The 17,206-nt window shown below is 34.6% G+C and overlaps 1 protein-coding gene across 2 annotated transcripts in view; it reads right to left on the bottom strand.

Moving 5' to 3' along the window:
- Positions 1 to 17,206, bottom strand: part of ptprn2 (protein tyrosine phosphatase receptor type N2) — a 317,622-nt gene that overhangs the window by 10,576 nt on the left and 289,840 nt on the right. For both annotated transcript variants that reach the window (XM_015354876.2, XM_015354875.2), the window contains exons 18-22: positions 8,583 to 8,702; positions 7,584 to 7,750; positions 5,004 to 5,057; positions 2,753 to 2,817; positions 178 to 251 (exon numbers count right to left, since the gene is read on the bottom strand). In XM_015354876.2, coding sequence (XP_015210362.2) covers positions 178 to 251; positions 2,753 to 2,817; positions 5,004 to 5,057; positions 7,584 to 7,750; positions 8,583 to 8,702 — 480 coding nt within the window. The remainder of the gene's footprint in view (positions 1 to 177; positions 252 to 2,752; positions 2,818 to 5,003; positions 5,058 to 7,583; positions 7,751 to 8,582; positions 8,703 to 17,206) is intronic.

Genomic DNA, 17,206 nt, shown 5'->3' on the forward strand with positions numbered 1-17,206 from the left:
CCTTGGCACACACTTCAGAGCCAAGGGCTCATTTAACAAAGGGAACCCGTTCGCATTTTAAACCTGCATAGAAGTACAATTATGGTTTGTGGTACCTATAAGTAGTGTTGCTGCATTTCTTCCCAGTCAACCCTTTAACAAATGCATTAGGATCCCCAGGGGATTTCAGGACAGTACCTTTGTCTGGACCATGCCTGGTCTTTGGTCCCTCAAGTGTTCCAGGGTAGCTGCAATATCAATCTCTTTTGCACCTGCAAGAAACCACAAATTGGACTGAGTTCAAAGTACCAGTTAATCCAGCCTGCATCTGTCAATCTCCTGCTTACTCTGCTCCCTTTGGACCTGTGCGGCGATTGAAAATTATTACATTCACCCCCTCCACAGACTTTGGCAGGCAGCCGTAAATTGTATTTGGAGTCGGGAGTTTTTTTTAAAAAAGGGGAAATGATGTGTTTGTTTCACAGGAAGATGCAGACGTAATCCAAGACAAACGAGTGATGCATAAAAAATAAAATCAATGAACCAGGCTTTTCGTTGCTTTAGCTTCAGAAGCAATGCGCTGATCAGGGGATTCCCCCTTTTTTTGTGTAAAAGTCAGCGCCCTAGACATTGATGATATAAACAGGTTGAGCTCTTTCGGTCTTTGGGCAACCAGAGGTTTTTCAAATTCAAAGGCAAAGCCTTGCTGGAACTCCAGCTCTCCCCAGTATAGATTTGTTCAGATGGCAGTGTTCCCAGTAACAGAAGCAGTGCTCTTAGCCCGGTGGAATGAAAAGCTGGCATGAACCCATGCTCCCTACTTAATGAACACTGGTATAACCATAAAGAAGCCTGCTATCTGGGTCTTGAACAAATTGGGTCTCAACTCCATGATCTCTTTGGCTATAGATGCTGGTTTAGGAGCCAAGTAAATCAAAGGCATCATGTTCTTAAAAAAATAAAAAATAATAATCTTTAAAAAATACATTAAAAGACTTTTTCTATGCAGACTGATGCATTTTAACTTTTTAATGAGTTCCGTTTTTCCATGCAATCTTTATTTAAGCACCCCTCACACTTAAGACGCAGAACGTATAAATCATTTGTGAAGCAACTCATGTTGATGGCATCAATTAAAAAAAAAGAAAGAGAACATTACATAAACTGAAATAGACTTCTGATGCCATTATCAAACATTCAAAATCGCAGTTTTAATCTTACATTTCATTTTGTTTTCTGAAGCCTATGCTTTTGTTGGAAAATCACATTATCTAGTAATGTGAACACCATGTTTGAACAACGGCAGCTAAATTAAGCATGCTGTGATAAATTCATGCACTGGTCTGTTTGATTAATTTTTTTTCACCTTTAGACTGAATGACTTTAACAACCCAAGTGTTGTGGAGTTTCTAATAAACTAGACGTTGGAGGAGAACATAATGACTCATTTGAGATTCACTCGCAAAAAATCTTTTCAAGGAAATACAAGAGAAAACCCGAGTCCTTAAAGACCTTTTGAAAGAGGAAAGCAGAGGCTGGTAATGCAGCTGGGCTCAGTCTGAAAGTACTCTTCCACTTTCATGTTAAGAAGTGTTGGACTCCAAAGTTAGGGACACTCTACAAAAAAGGCCTTGGAAAAAAAAATGGCATTCTTGAGTAATTTACAATTCATTCTCCAAGCAAAAGGAAAGAGCGAGAACGATTTTGTGTCCAGGCTGCTGGCCCTTTGATCATGTTGATGAACACTGGAGCTGCAAACCTGGGCCTCAAACTTCTCAGGCCAGACAAAGAGGACCCAGGCCTAACAGGCTAGGCCGAGATTCCTGTCGGAACAAAACCTTTGGCTGCCTCACAGTGTGACAGCCTGGGAAAAGCCCCTCTCAGCAGGGTTAAGATGCCTACTTTGGCCTTTGATCTTTCATTAAGGCGAGAGCCGAAGCCCTGGTCAGGAGATTTCAAATAGTAGACATAATAGGCAAAAGGGGAACAGGTCAAGAACAAATAAATGGGTTACCCATCCAGAGGGGGCCCTTTCATTGTTTCTTGGGCTAGTTTCACATGACTTCTTTCGTATTATGCAACACTAAGCCCATACTTGGAATGGTATTTGACATTGCGTGGAACAATTGAGTCAATAAATGACATTTTTTACGTGATTCCTGCGCGATGAAGTCAAACTTCAGCTGTACAACTGGAACTACAGTTGTTGTTTTTAATTATTCCAAGATCAATTCGTACTCCTGATTTTGAAGTGAACTTTTTTCATATCCGCTGATTATCTCTGCCTCTATCTTCTCATTTAAAAAAACAAAAACAAAAAAAAACAGCTGTTACATGTTTTCAAAATCAGGAAATCAATGTAACACATTGAAAAAGGTAAGAGCTTTAAGATAGGGTAGTTTCCTTCCTTGCATTTACACATACATTGCCCGCACATTTACCAAACTTTTCTTAAAATATTATAATTTATTTATAGCTCTATTTTATATGAGAATGTTCAGTTAGGCATTAATGTCACTGCAAAGTAATGCATTTAAAATCTTTGTGGTGCTGAAGTATTCATGGTTTTATTTGTTAGTACAGGAAATACATTTCTTAGTGTTAATTTGTCTCCATATTTTTTCCACCCGTCATATTCATTGCACATTCACCTAAGGCTTCAGCCATCCTCTAATGCAGTGCAGGGCCTGCTTCAGAAAATTGAGGCTTTAGTGTTGCCATAGTAACATCTCCACACAAGCGTTAAGAGAAAGAAAAGCCTTTCGACTCCCACCTTTGGCCATCTTATTGAGAACCATGTCAATCAGAATATACGTCCCACTTCTTCCAGAACCATCACTGTAAATAATGAGAGAAAAGCGCCATTAGCATGGCTAAAAAAGACACAAGCCTTTTATTCCCCCCCAGTTTTGTTGCACACAAGAGTATGTTTTTGTCTTAAATGAAAACAAATTGCTCATTTAGAATTTCAATATTATTGCTTGTTGTCAGAGGTTTCATGAGCAAACACAATGGGCTTGTTTGGTTAGAGTTCACTCCTAGAAGCCCTTCGGTTGCAAACAGAAAGTGTGTCGATTCAATGGCTTCTTGAAAAACCAGAGCCAGCAGGGATGAGTCAGGATCCTTGTTTTGCTTTAGGTCATGTTTAGTTGACAATGATCCTGTACCTCCCTGCAGATCTAGAAGGAAAATTTGTAATCTGTGAATGCTACCATTTCTTTTCCAGGTAAAAGAGCTGACCTCCACTACTGATCTTATGGAAATGTCTTTACTAAATAGTGCTGCATGCGCCATGCAGATATATAAAATACTAAAATAAATAATATTTCCACTTATCTTCACATATGTAAAATTCACTTGTTTTAATGTATTTAATTTAAATCAATTAATGGTAGAATTTTAGGTTTGACTGTTTTCTAAGTATTTCTAAATACTTGGATTTATTCCAGTTTTCTGCTCTCTCCACACTGTCTCCTGTAGATGACGTATTTTTAATACGATACTACAACATTGTTAATTACATGAGTTTGTTTCAGGAAATGTGTTTCTGGAAATACAGAATTACAATTCTAATGAATGTTTCATTTTAAAATGAGGATGGTGCAAAGGGAACAACCAATAAACCTGAATAAAAATGAAACCAAAGTTATGTTTTAAATAAGAGAATTGTACTTTTTTGTTCAACCAACAGCCAACTACAATATGCTGACATCCAGAAGGATTTTTAAGTTTATGTTACGTTCTGACAGCCTACAACTGTAAGAAGGACAGGAAATGCAAGAAGCATTTATGAACCATGCTTTGCTAATCTCCCTGTGAATTGAGCTTTTGTGCCTCCAGGCATAAGGTAATATTCAATGTGAAGATGTCTCTCTAGGTGACAGCCGCTATGTCATACACAGGAATTCAATATCTTTGTTTCCCTATTGATTGTGATGCGGTATAATCAAAATGAACTTTCAAAGTTCCGTGATTTTTTATGCTTTGATTTCTCTCGAGTGCAAACAAAAAGCATAACAGCTATAAGCTTCCTTCCTAGCTGTCTATGTACTTGCATTGCTCCTTGACAACACAGGCGTTGTTCCTGCAAATACCGTCCTCCAAGCTTTTTATCTGCTTTATCAGTGTTTAAACAGCCACCCAAAAAAAAGAAGAAAAAAACTGCAGTCTGGGCAAATATGCCCAATGATGTTATACGGCATCGCCTTCTACTACATATTTTATATGTACGATTGGAAAAGGAAAAGTGGTGGCAAGAATTTTTCCTACCTGTGTTGTCGTTTTCATTATAGATTAATTTAAGAACAATTGATGGATAGCAAACCACTTAGTACAAGATTACAGTAACATCTGACATCCTGTTAAGATGTTTTTTTTTCTCAGATGCCCTGAACTGTCCTGGGGTGCTTACAATACAGCCATCATATTATATGATATGACTTAAATGCCAAGTGCTGCATAGCATTGCGATTTCTGACCAGTATCTCTTCTGTAATCCTTGATTTTGTCTTAAGCTATCCTTGGTAGGCCAGTGTCCTTGGAAAACCAAACAACTGCCTGTTTTTGCTTTGCTTTATGCCCTCCCACCAGTTCCAAAGTCCTATCATTTTCTACAGATACAAGGGGTCACCTTTAAAAGGAAAAATGCCATAATGTACAGTATGTAGCCTTACCTTACTGTACACACATGTGTATACAGTATATAGAATTATATATAATAGGCCAAGCTACAAGACACCCATTTGTTTTAGTCTGCTCCAGTTTGTGCTTGGTCCTGTTCTCTAATGCCTTTGTCAATCCCACAAATCAAAAATGGTCATTATAATACTGTATGTGCATGGACATCACACATACTGTACAGTAGATGTCCAATCATTTCAATATATTTTATATACTGAAGAAGAGTGTGAGTAAAAACAACGACAGTCATAGAAGATAAAATACAACTGATCTTCTGATTACATTACACACTTTGCTTCTATGCCTTTCAGGAAATGCTCGTAGGTGCCTTGGTAAATACTTGCCTGCAGTGGACTATTATTGGACAAGAGCGGCCCCTGTAGCACTTGTTAACCTTTCTGCAACAAAACAGAAAAAAACATATCATAAACATTAAGGTACTGCTTAGGAAATACTCAACCATGACTTAATTAGATTAAATATGTTTAAATTCCATTCATTTTACAGAACAATAGGTCTCCGACACACACGATGGTCTAGAGCTTTTGTGTTGTAGTTAAATAAATATTAATTTATATATCACCGTATATAGATTAGGATGTTGCATTTTGGTGTACCGAACATGTATTTGAAGAGAAAAATAACATTTGTTAATTAGTTAATCTATATTTTAAATAAAAATGCATAATAAAGCACAAAATAAAATTAGTACACACATTAACTACTAAACATAATGTGCCTTCCTAACAAGAGTAAAAAATATTTATCCCTTCCAATACCATGTTTTTAAATGGTGAGGCAAAAGTCACAACCCTCAGTGCTTTAACCCATTAATTAAACAGATCACATGCCAGGAAAGGCTCAGCTGAAAGAATGAGTTTATAGATATTGCTATGGAAATCTGGGTTTAATATTTTTAAGTGTGTTGTAAAAAAATAACATTGAGGAAAAAAGAGGGTTAAGTTTTCTCTTGAAATCCCGATTATAATAGAATAGTTTGTGTCAAGCAATTATTAAGCAAAAATAAATCACAGGGACATCAATCTAACTGAAGTCCTGAATCTTTTTTTAAATACTAACCATAATAATTTCAGATTATGAAAAAAATAGATATGAACACATAAATACCATCACCAAGATGATTTTCAAAATCTTTGTAACCTCTAATAATTTAAATGCATTTGCCATATGTGTATGATTACCAGGACAACTCAAATGTCCAAAAAGTACTACAGATGAAAATATTCATACCTTCTGCAATTAAAACAAAGAAACACATTGTAATTGTCTTAGTCTAGCTAATATTAAAAAAAATATTAACTACAAATAAGACACCTGAATCTGAAGTTCATCTTTCCTCAATAAATAACAGCATCACAAGCATACGTTAAACAGGCCGACTTTCACACCATGGGATATTGTGATCCTAACACATTACGTTTTTTAAGGAATTTAAAATGAAGAAAGAAAACTAACAACACAATAACAAAAGAAGTAATTGCAAGGGAAAGTAATCATTGATACAAACCAGCTTTTAGTTCATTTTAAACACAGTGAAAAAAAGGGGTTTCGTCATGCAAATTATTGGCAAGCAAAGGTCAAAGGTCGTTAGTGGCTGTAAAAAGGGGAGTTCCCACAAAAGTCCCTGCTGCAGAGTCACAGTTTCCAATGATCACTTTTGTGACTATGCAACTGGGCTCATATTACTAGCTGCAACATCACAAAAATGACACTGGCAACCGCTAATTAGCTGGCAAAAAAATAAGAGTATGTTCATTCGGAATGTGAGTCGTGTTAGTAAATACTGTGGCACACAGCGAGAAATTAGAGTGCAATTTATATTTTAAAAAGCCCTCACATGTAATACTAATTATCTTTTAGCTTTGTGATCTTTCTTTAAAGTGCAAATTTCCTCCCTCTAGGCTTAAGAAAATATTTAATTAGACATGTCAACGTGAGACGAACAAGCCTGTCTGGAACCATAGCGTTTCTTCTAACAGGAGGAAACGCAGAGTAAAAAATGTCAAATGGAACTAAGAGCTCAGGATTTTAAGATTTGTAAAAACTAGCTAGTGAGACAGTGCACTCTGTTTAATGCATTTTTTATGTTCAAGTTCAGCACTGCCGCAGCTTGAAAGTCATCAGACGGCCATCACAGGTATTGACATACTTTACAGTAGAAAACAGCAACTGGAAAACGTCAAAGTTAGTTTGCGTTATCAAGTATAAATTACAACTATATGCCACTTACTAATTTACCTGTATTGACTTTTCATTTGAGTAATTATGCCAGCATGAGTGGCTGCAAAATGTGTCAGTATGATTTTAAGAGCCTCTTCCCCTGCACCTCATTCACATACTGTACAGTATCTATTCCCCCACAAAAGCTTTCTGCCATTGCTTTAATCGCAACAGCACCAGGAAGACAGACAACCACTGAAACTCCTTAATTCAAGGTCTTGTATCTTGGTTCAGTGTTTCACAAAATTAATATATTGCCTAGATATGTCTTTGGTTGCTTTTGGGCGTGGTCAACAAAATGTCTTCCTTACCAGCTACTTCATAAGAGATTGACAGGTGTCATACTGTTTTCCTTCACGGATGATTTCGTAAAGGGACATTTTGTTCCTAACTAGGCGATAATACAATTTCCTTCTTGTTGCATTTGAGCCGTAAAGCCCAGTTATCCAAAGAGCAGCGTGGAGCTGCTTCTTATGTCATTATGGAGCTTTGCATTTATTATAATATAAATGGATTTAAAAAAAACTTACAAACACACAAATATATGCCTTTTAAAAAGACAAAACAAGCAGACCAAAAGAAAAAAAAAAGCTGGCAGAGGAATCAATTTAGATTAAAATGGTTAAAACCAAGTCACGTTAATAACATGTGACAGACCCAACAGAGGTTTGATATGGGTGTACCTGCGGAAGTCCAGCAATGATCTGGTGGATTCTGGAACACTCTTGTTCATCCAGGTGAGGAAGTGGAACTGAGTCACGGTGCGCGTCTCATTCGTTTGCATGTTCTTCAAGTAGAAACTTCGCACTAAGAAGTCCTCACACCAAATGTGCTCTGATACCAGATTTACCTTCATCGGGAAAGAAGAAGCACAAGACATGGGTGTACAAAAAGCGCAAGCAAAAATGTTATGCCAGCAGAAATTCCAGACTTTGTTGGTCCACGCATATTTGCATTCAAAGAAATTCAATTTCAAATGATGGAGAGTATTTCTTTCTCTAAAAGGCTCGCAAACCTTTTAGGCACAACGGTCACATTGGCTCGTGTTAGCAAAAGAGGTAAGGTTTGTGGAAAACATTTTTCTGTATTACTGTTTTCAAAATTACATTTTCTCTCTATCCAGTGTAATTAATAATAGTATTTACAGCTGCTTAAAATCCTTACAGATCCCTAATGCTTTTGGTTAAATGAGGAGGGTAAATCAGAAGAGATGGTTTTCAGATTGTTTTTTACTTTTGATTTTGAAGTGGAATTCTGAGTTCAGCTCGCAAGAAAGATATAATCAATGGCACTACGTGAGCAGTAGTACTGTATTGCCTAGGTAAAATTCCAGCTTTTGGTATGGATTTATTTAAATAGATAAATCAGCTCCAAGCAAAATTACAGTAAGACACTGAATCTTTAAATAAAACTATAGACTTTGAACAGACAGATACCATTTATGACTTTGAGCCTTTTTTTGGCAGTTCGCAAAACACATTAATTGACCCCCTGCAATCACTTGGTAACACTGCAGGGTATTTCTAAACAAAATTAGTGTAAAGAAAGCAAAACACATAGGTTCCCCAACCAAGTTTCCCCAAATAATAACGTATGTCACCTCTTAATTATTTGTGAATTACATCTGAATTAACTAAATAAGTACAGGTTTTATCACAACATGTAGTTCTGTTTTTTTTTACCTCATAAATATGGTAAAGGTTTGAACCCTCATCTGGCCAATAGTGGTAGCACTGTTTGACTCCATTTTCCGTGAGGGGTGTCAGCATGACAATAACAACGCAGCCGTTTTCCCACACCATCTGCAGACAAAGAGACAAGTTATGGTCACAATGTGAATGCCTAATTACTGTGTGACATGTATAAATACTGCACTCAGACACACAATTAAAATTCACTCCAGTCAGAGGCAAATTTTGCCCTTCCTATTATATGGTTTTATCATGCAGCTGCTCTTAAAGCATCGACAAAAAAGGGAGACAGGAAACGCAATTTGTTCGAAACGTATCCCCTTTAAGAACATCCTCACAATATACGTTGTTTTGTACCTCGAAACAGAAAAGAGCAAATTTATCATCTCTTTCATCTTTTGCGGGCAAAACTGAATCCCTTTGTTCAGCTGCACTACCTTTCTTAAAAAAGAACAATATGAAATTTGCAATCAGGCAGATTATGAATGGACTGCTTTGTTAAAAGGCACATCTCGATTTTTTAATGCAGTGATACCAAAACATTTTTATTTCCATAATTTGCATTACCATTGCCTCGTCCCTAAATGATTATTTTAATTAGCAAGCCAACGTAGGTGGTGCAATTTTCATTGGCATTATACTCTATTCTGGGCCATTCTCATTATACCCCCTGTCTTTTGTACAGTTTGTACTTTATTCTTCCTTTGTCAAAGTATCACAAGAATTAGCTTTTAGGAATACATCTTCTCTTTATACTCCGTAAGACACTCTGGTGGTGTAGAAAAAAAACAATGCATCTTTTCTCTGGCTCTCAATATCTTTGGTGTATGGATTCTAAAAAGATCTTGTCTGTATCAGAAAATGCCCCCCATCCAACTTTTCTTCCTTTTTTCTAGCTTGACTACATTGGTTCATTTAATCTTATAACGATTTAATGTGCCTTTGGAAAGCTCAGAAGCCCTTTGAAGCCATTACAAAAATGAGGGAAAACACTGGTTTTATGAGAGCAATAAAATACAATGGTCTTGACTATAAACTAATCATGTAGCTCTCAATTTCAACCCAAGAGAAACATTACACAGCCTACTCATTTAGAGATAGAATGATGAGAAAGGAGGTGTGTCTGGTATTAAGAATGCAAGGAGTTTTCTAGCAGCTTATTTTTATGGCCTATCAGCATGAATAAAATGTAAATGACAAACATCCTAAAATGATTATTAATATTAATATTTTATTATGTTATGTTATATGTTATTGTTATTAATTTTAGCTGCCAACTTATTTAGATGCCTTAAGACAAAAAATCTACAAATTAAAATTTACAAACGGAGCTCTAGTGCAAAATAGCATGAAAGCCATAGTTGAATCATACAATTAATGTTTAACAGAAAAATAGAAATCAATGAAATAAGTTTACTTTGGCAACATTATTAGAAGTAAACTAGCAAATGAATAAAACAATATCTGGGGACCCTGGGGATAAGATGTTGTTAGTTCTTTAATATTATACTACTATAGAAACAGAATGAAAACTAATGTGAATATATATATATACAGTCTATATGCATCAGAATAAAAAAGCTCTAAAGGTTAATAATAGAAAAGGCTTTGAAGATGCATTTGTAAAGTATTGGCCTTTCTTCATCTTAACTCGGTTTTAGAAGCACGTTTAGCCCAGTGCTGATTGGCTTTTTCAATGAGCTAGGAAAAAAAAAAGCATGAGGAGAATTCAAGTAATCACGATGCAGGCCAAGTGAAAAGCCCAATGTGCTGAGAGACAGGAGGAGATTAAGGACACTCTTTCAAAAGTGCAGCAGCAGCCCAGTAGGGATTAGATTGTGAACAAATTTAAAGAGTGGCCTTGTCCCTGTTACATTGTTTGCGTGTTTTGCAAATTATTCTCCGAATCTAGTATGGTACCTTAGAAATGATACTGAGCTCAAGGCTAATGCATATTCCCGTTACATGAGCAATCTGTAGTCTAATGTCTAAAAAGCCTAGAGCAAACATGAGCTATCGCACTGTGAATAAAAGACCTTCAAAAACAGGGGGGGGGGAGGATGGAAAAAAAAAAATAGATTTTTGGCACATCATTTGAAAAAATTGTCCACAGAAACGTTTTAACAAATTCCTACGTGCTAAATTATGTGAAAGTAAACCTGTCTTATTTTTGATGTAGCATAGATATGACAATCAGTCAGTAGAGCAAAGAGGTCATCATTTTTTCATTTTTTTTTTCAAAATTAAGCCAGTATTTAAGGGGGTACATGCAACCTAAGATCATTTAAAGAAATAATAGAAGAACAAAATGTGGAACTTCAGAATTTCAGAATTATAGCCATAATTCAATCTGTTTTCCAAAACAGAGGCAGTAGAACAAAAGCCTTCAGGCACATCACATTACAAACTACATTAAAACAAGTCTTATTTTGTTTTATTAGAATATTTTAAATAGTACTGAAATAGAGGAAATGTTATTTCCTCTTCATATAAATTCATATGTATGTAGTAACATAAACAATTATTGAACAATTATTGAAATATGGTATGTTAATGACATTCAAATTTAGATAAATAAGGTGTGTACCATTTTCATTTTTCTGTTATGTATGTTTTATTATTAAAGTTAAGTTAATATGAACTGTGAGTCAAATTCAGTGTATAACTTTACATTTTTGAGAATAAATTTCTTCCTTTACAACTACAGAATTTGATCTTGTTTTAGAATGACTGATAGAACTGTACTGCATTTCTAAGAAAAATCTGAAGTCCAATGAATTAAAGTGCTATTATACAAGGCATGAACATTATTATTTCAGTCACAAATGTTGATTGCCATGTATGAATGCTTTGACATTACATTTCAGTAAATACACATACTGTATATTTGTAAAAACCATAGATTAATTGATAACCATGATGCTTAAATAGGTTTCCAGCATAGATGACAAAACAACCACTGGCCTACATGTTCTTCTCCACATTTTAAAAAACAATTATTTGATTATTTTTATCATGAAGCAGTTCTGGGTGGTCTTACTTGAAAGGTACAATATGAAATAACATGATCATTTTCAGCTTATTCCCACCTACATTATGAACTTCAGATTACACATCATTTTGCACAAGCATTTTCAACTGTCGAAAATGTCTTATGAATGTACTCCTTTAAAATAAGAGCAAGCCTGAGTCAATTCAGTTTCTGATTCTGCTCTGACAAATCTTCATTTCCAAACAGGCAACTACTTCCAACGTCAGCTACAGTAACAGAAAGCAGCCATTCTAAATTGTGCAAGATGGTCACTTCAGTTTTAACAAGATGCAGGGAGTACAATACTTGAACAAGATTCAGGTCTTAGGAACCTTCAGTTCCACATTAGATGGTAAAAAGAAATTATTGTGGCCACCTGACTTGCATAATTTTTACAAATGTAAACTGAATGAAGGCTTCACAAAATGTTTAAAGATATCATTTGCATGTGATGTTGCTGTCATTGACAAACTCAAGAACCAAAGTGAAGCACTCCTAAATAGAATATATAAAGTCTTGACATAAACTGAAATAAAACTTATCTATGATAAAACATGAAAGAACATGGTGTTTCATCTGAATAAAGACAAGTAAATAGAAGGCATCAAGACTCAAGTTCAAAGCTTTAAAAGTACCACATCATTGTAAGGCTAAAGCAACTTCATTAAAGAAATGAGTAATCCGAATGCCATCAAAAGACTCCATTCCAATTAAATACAGACCTATATCTGTATTCACAGTACTTTGTAAAATGTACAGAATCTGGATAGATAAGGGAAGAACATTATTCCACCTAGTTAATTTACTGATGCTTTATTAAAATAACGCAATGCATATGAAGAAAAAATCTGTGAATATATGAATAAGATTTAGACGACTTCTTCCTCTATACAGTATGCCACATTATCTGGTACAAAAGGTATAGTTCGGTTGTACGAAAAGTTAATAATAACAAACATCTGTTAAAGGGATATATATATTAGAAAATTAGCATCTACTAATACTGGAAATGGGCTGTAGTACTGTAGCTACCAGTTAAAAATTAGCAACAATTAATTACTAACCATGATTTGCCTGGGCATTGTACTTCAGACCACAAAACATTTTAGACATGGAGAAGATTAGACAGGAAGAAATTACAGGTATAGAAAACAATGCAATATTTCATGGACTTAAATTATCATTGTACACTGGTGAGGCAGGACGTACCTGAGGGTTGGTGATGGTATTGCTATAGTTGAATAATTAATTACGGAATAATTAATTAAGGAATAATCATATGCATTTTATCATGCAAAGGAACAAGTAATAGGTTTATTCCATGCTGAAAAAAAGAAGAAAGAGAACACAACGTTTCGGCCGTGGAGCCTTCTTCAGGTGTGTCATGCATTTTATCATGACCATGTTGATTTGAGACTGTTTCATTTTATGATCATGACATTTTGTGTCACAGTTTCCATCCAATATATTACAATGAGAATTCCTTAAGAAAACATTCCAAAAATCAGAAAATGAAATACACACGTAAAAGGAAATACATGTAATGCAGTCATTCTTAACAATTATCATTAGAAGCTAGCAGAGTAAAAGTTTAAAATTACACCATGACACCATGAGACTCTTCTTAACCTGAACTGCCATTTTTTGGTTACTGTAAGTCCACAGAAAAGAGACGATGTGAAAAATGAATTAAACATTAGCTTGTGAAATGACCAGCTTGTATCAGAAAAAATGTGAATGAAACTGCAAATGAAAATTCTATACAGGCAGAAACCTTAACCTACTTGCAATGACAGGATAATATAGCCTAGTGTTTACTGTTTTCCGGATACAGTCTACAGTATCATTAAATCTTAATTAAATCATTTTGCATGGGCCTTCATTGCAAGCTTTAAGTGAAGCTTCATATTTAAATAAAGAGATGTGCAGTATGAAGAAAAGTGCAATGTGCAATGTAAATTATGCCATTTTTAAAGAACTCAGCAAAAAAACCCTGAAAAGGGATAATTTTCAGTATGGATTTAATGTGAATGACAGTACTGTATGTGTACAAATGACACAATTACATAATCTGTTAGCCCACTTTTGGTATTTTTCAGCAAGCCCACCTCTTGGCTTAAGTTTATTTAATTGTCTTAAAATATTATTGACAGATTGCTACTGTACTATGAGTCACTCAATCACTTTAAACACATGGTCACTGCATTTAACTACACATATTTAATTAGTTTTTTAACACAAGTTTCATAGCTCCATGAAAAAAAATAACTTTAGAATCCCGAAATGTGAAGGGACTTAATTTTAAAATATAGGCTGCTGTGTTTTATATGGTATGATACAGATGAGAGAGAATACAAGGTATTTTAATGGATTTATTCCTTTCTGTCTGCTAAAGAAGGAAAACAGTTTTGGAAATTGTTTTTTGTATATATATATATTTACTGCCTGTATTTTTTATTCAAATACATTGAGAATAAGCAAGAAAATAAATTGTAATAACACATCCTCCAGTCCCTTTAGTGGGTTACTTCTGTCACACGCAATATATTATTCTACAGTACTACTGTATAGTAGAATACAGTACATTCAAGTGCTCTGTAGAGTCCTGTGTCAACCAGAATTTCTTAAACAACTGATTCACATTTTATATGTCTGGGAAGAGTGATTCTATTGTTGTCTTTTCTTTTCCACCTCAGATGGAAAAAATAACATTTGTGACAGAGTACACACATAAATAAATACAAATACTACAGGATTGACCTCAAATTAAAAAAAATCCAAACTGAATTAGGACTGTAGCATGAATTAAAAACATCTTCTGTGAATTTGCTAATGTATAAAAGAGAAAACTCATGCAGATAAAGTAAAGACGCATGGGCAACAATTCACATCCTTATACAATACATCCATTTTCTATTTTAAAAACGGTACACAAAATTTGAGTTTGGCATTTTTTGGGTTTGCAGAGAGCAGATGGTAGATTACAGTTTCTGACAGATAACAGGAATCAGAGGTATTTATTACTCTGCATCGTGCTAACGTTATTGGTTACAGACTCCATGCAACTCTGCAATGGTATTTAAAGTCATTTCCCAAATGAAATTGTGGCTACAACTGTTTCATTGTGCTGTTATTATTGTACAATGTTGGGACTTCTGCTCGACAAATTAAAGGGGGAATTTTGATTGTTTAAAACATTGCTGTTACCTGAAATATGATTCAAGAATGGATTTGTAGCAAGGAGCCATATGTACATATATCACTTAGAAGACTTTAATTCATTGTCACAAGCATCCTTAGGATTCTTTCTTGTTAGAACTGACCAGACAAAGGACTGTTTATGTTCCATGGTTCTAATATGATTGATAGCACATTATACCATATGTATTGTGCATGTGTTCAACTTTCTAATGTCTGAATTAACCTTTCTGTATTGAGGGCTTAACTTGCAACACATAATGTACCTGCATGGCACTTTATATAAGATCGCAGTTACCCTTATTTATAGTGTGCCTTACAAGAGCAGGTAAGGGGTCGTGTTTATATGTATTATTAAAGACTGGTATTAAATGATGTAATGATCTGTTTTGCGTTGCTCATGAAGGTGAACTGGGGGTTTCTTTACATAGTATCAGCTAAGAATGGCTGCAACAGAACTGAGTCCATGAGCAACTCTCAACTAGTTGAGTACAAGTCCATGAGAAGCTTGTCCTATGGCAGGTCGGAGGCCTCACAACACTGACCCATGGTACCATTGTGCACTTTGTTTAAAGGACGGGGGCATACAAAAGTCTTATCATCCAATAGAAAAGCAGCTCGCCCTGGGTCCGGGTTTGTGCAGAAATGGAATCTCTGGAGATTTTTTTTAATTAGTGGGTTTATTAATATAAGCTTTATGAACATAATGCTGTGCCAATAATACTCGGCCTTGAACATGAATCTGTACAGACAACTGAGAAGAAAACTGTTTTTTTTTCAGTGTCAGATTTGCTGCACCACAATCAAGGAAAAAACGAAAAGCCAGCAAGTTTTGCGGTATATCACTCAAGTTCAACTGCTTCTTCATTTTATTACATTTTTTATCTGTCTTTATAGAGAAGCCATTCTAATTTCTAGAGAAATTCTTTTGCCGTTATGCCTTACCTTTGTATTACACTATACTGTTTTCATATCAGCAAAGGCAATCTTTATCGTATTCTTAGTCTGAGAATTTGTATTTACAAAAGTTTAAAAATACCAAAGGTTTAACTGTTGTTTCCAGTATAATAAAACTATTAGAATCTCCATCCATTTAAATTCACGTATACTTCCAGCATCAACAGCAGAGTATGTCAAATGCTTCAGATGCTTGATGTTATAAATTGAAAAAATGAAGATAAAATGATTATGAAAATTAATAATCATTACCTGCTGTGTATAACTCTTTTGTTCTTCCTTATTTTACAACCGTTTAATAAAAGTTTATTAATTTTATATTTTTTTATTTAAAATGTATACAAACTGAAAGTTGAGACATATACTGTAGTTTTTCACACTTGTGTAAATTATCATTTTTTTCTAAACATCAACAAAAAGTTTAAAAGGTGGAACTGATTACTTTTGAACCACTGGTTCGATAAAGGTACAATTTCCAAACACAGTACTTAAGCAAAAATAAAAAATGAACATAGCATGAAAAGTGTTTTGTATTTAGAGACAAATAGTTTTATTGGCATCTCACCATTAATTTTAATGCTCTTTTAGCAATGGGGCAGTACATGTTTGATCATAAATTATTATTATTCAGCTTCACTGATAAAATGATATGTAAAAAATAATCTTTAATATGAAATTATAATTTATTTCAGAAATGTTGATGTTCACTTCAATGTTATGTTCACTACCTACAATTCTGAATAATTGTGCAATGGTAAATATTTTAAATAAATAAAATGTCACATTTTCCATGCATTTTCTTTTACTTCTCTCAGCTTCTAAGAAAAATAAAGCCCATTGCTTACATTAGAAATAATTTGAAATAAGAAACACTGAGCAATGTTCTCTTTTCAGTTAGTTGTCAGAATTCATGACCTGATCACTGTGTTTGGATAATTCCAACACACTGGAAAAGCAATAATCCTCTTACAGGACATCCCCATACAGAGAAATCAGAATATGAGGACTAAGCTCCAATATGGATCTGCTAAATCCATTTACTCTATTCAAAAATTAATTGAGGTTTATAAAATGAATCTTCAGCAGGTGAAGATGAGAATAGACACCTAGTGTTTCATACACATACTGATTCTTCTGCTTGAACCATGTACTCAAATTTTAATTAATTGTTAATAATCAGGCATTCTGCTCTGTCTTAGCGGCTGTGGAAAAGAAGCAAGACCACACAGAAAAGAAAAAAAAACATCCATAAAACAATGCATATATAAAAATAAAAGACTCTAAATTACCAAATTATTGAAACACAGGTTAAATATCACAGAAACATCCAGCAAACCTTAACCATATCTGTGTTTTGCCAAACAAATGAGAAAGCAAACAAACATAAAACTATATTACAACAATGTGCAGATTTATTCCTAATTTACAG

This window comes from Lepisosteus oculatus, chromosome 6, assembly GCF_040954835.1.
Source record: "Lepisosteus oculatus isolate fLepOcu1 chromosome 6, fLepOcu1.hap2, whole genome shotgun sequence".
NCBI classification, from domain to species: domain Eukaryota; kingdom Metazoa; phylum Chordata; class Actinopteri; order Semionotiformes; family Lepisosteidae; genus Lepisosteus; species Lepisosteus oculatus.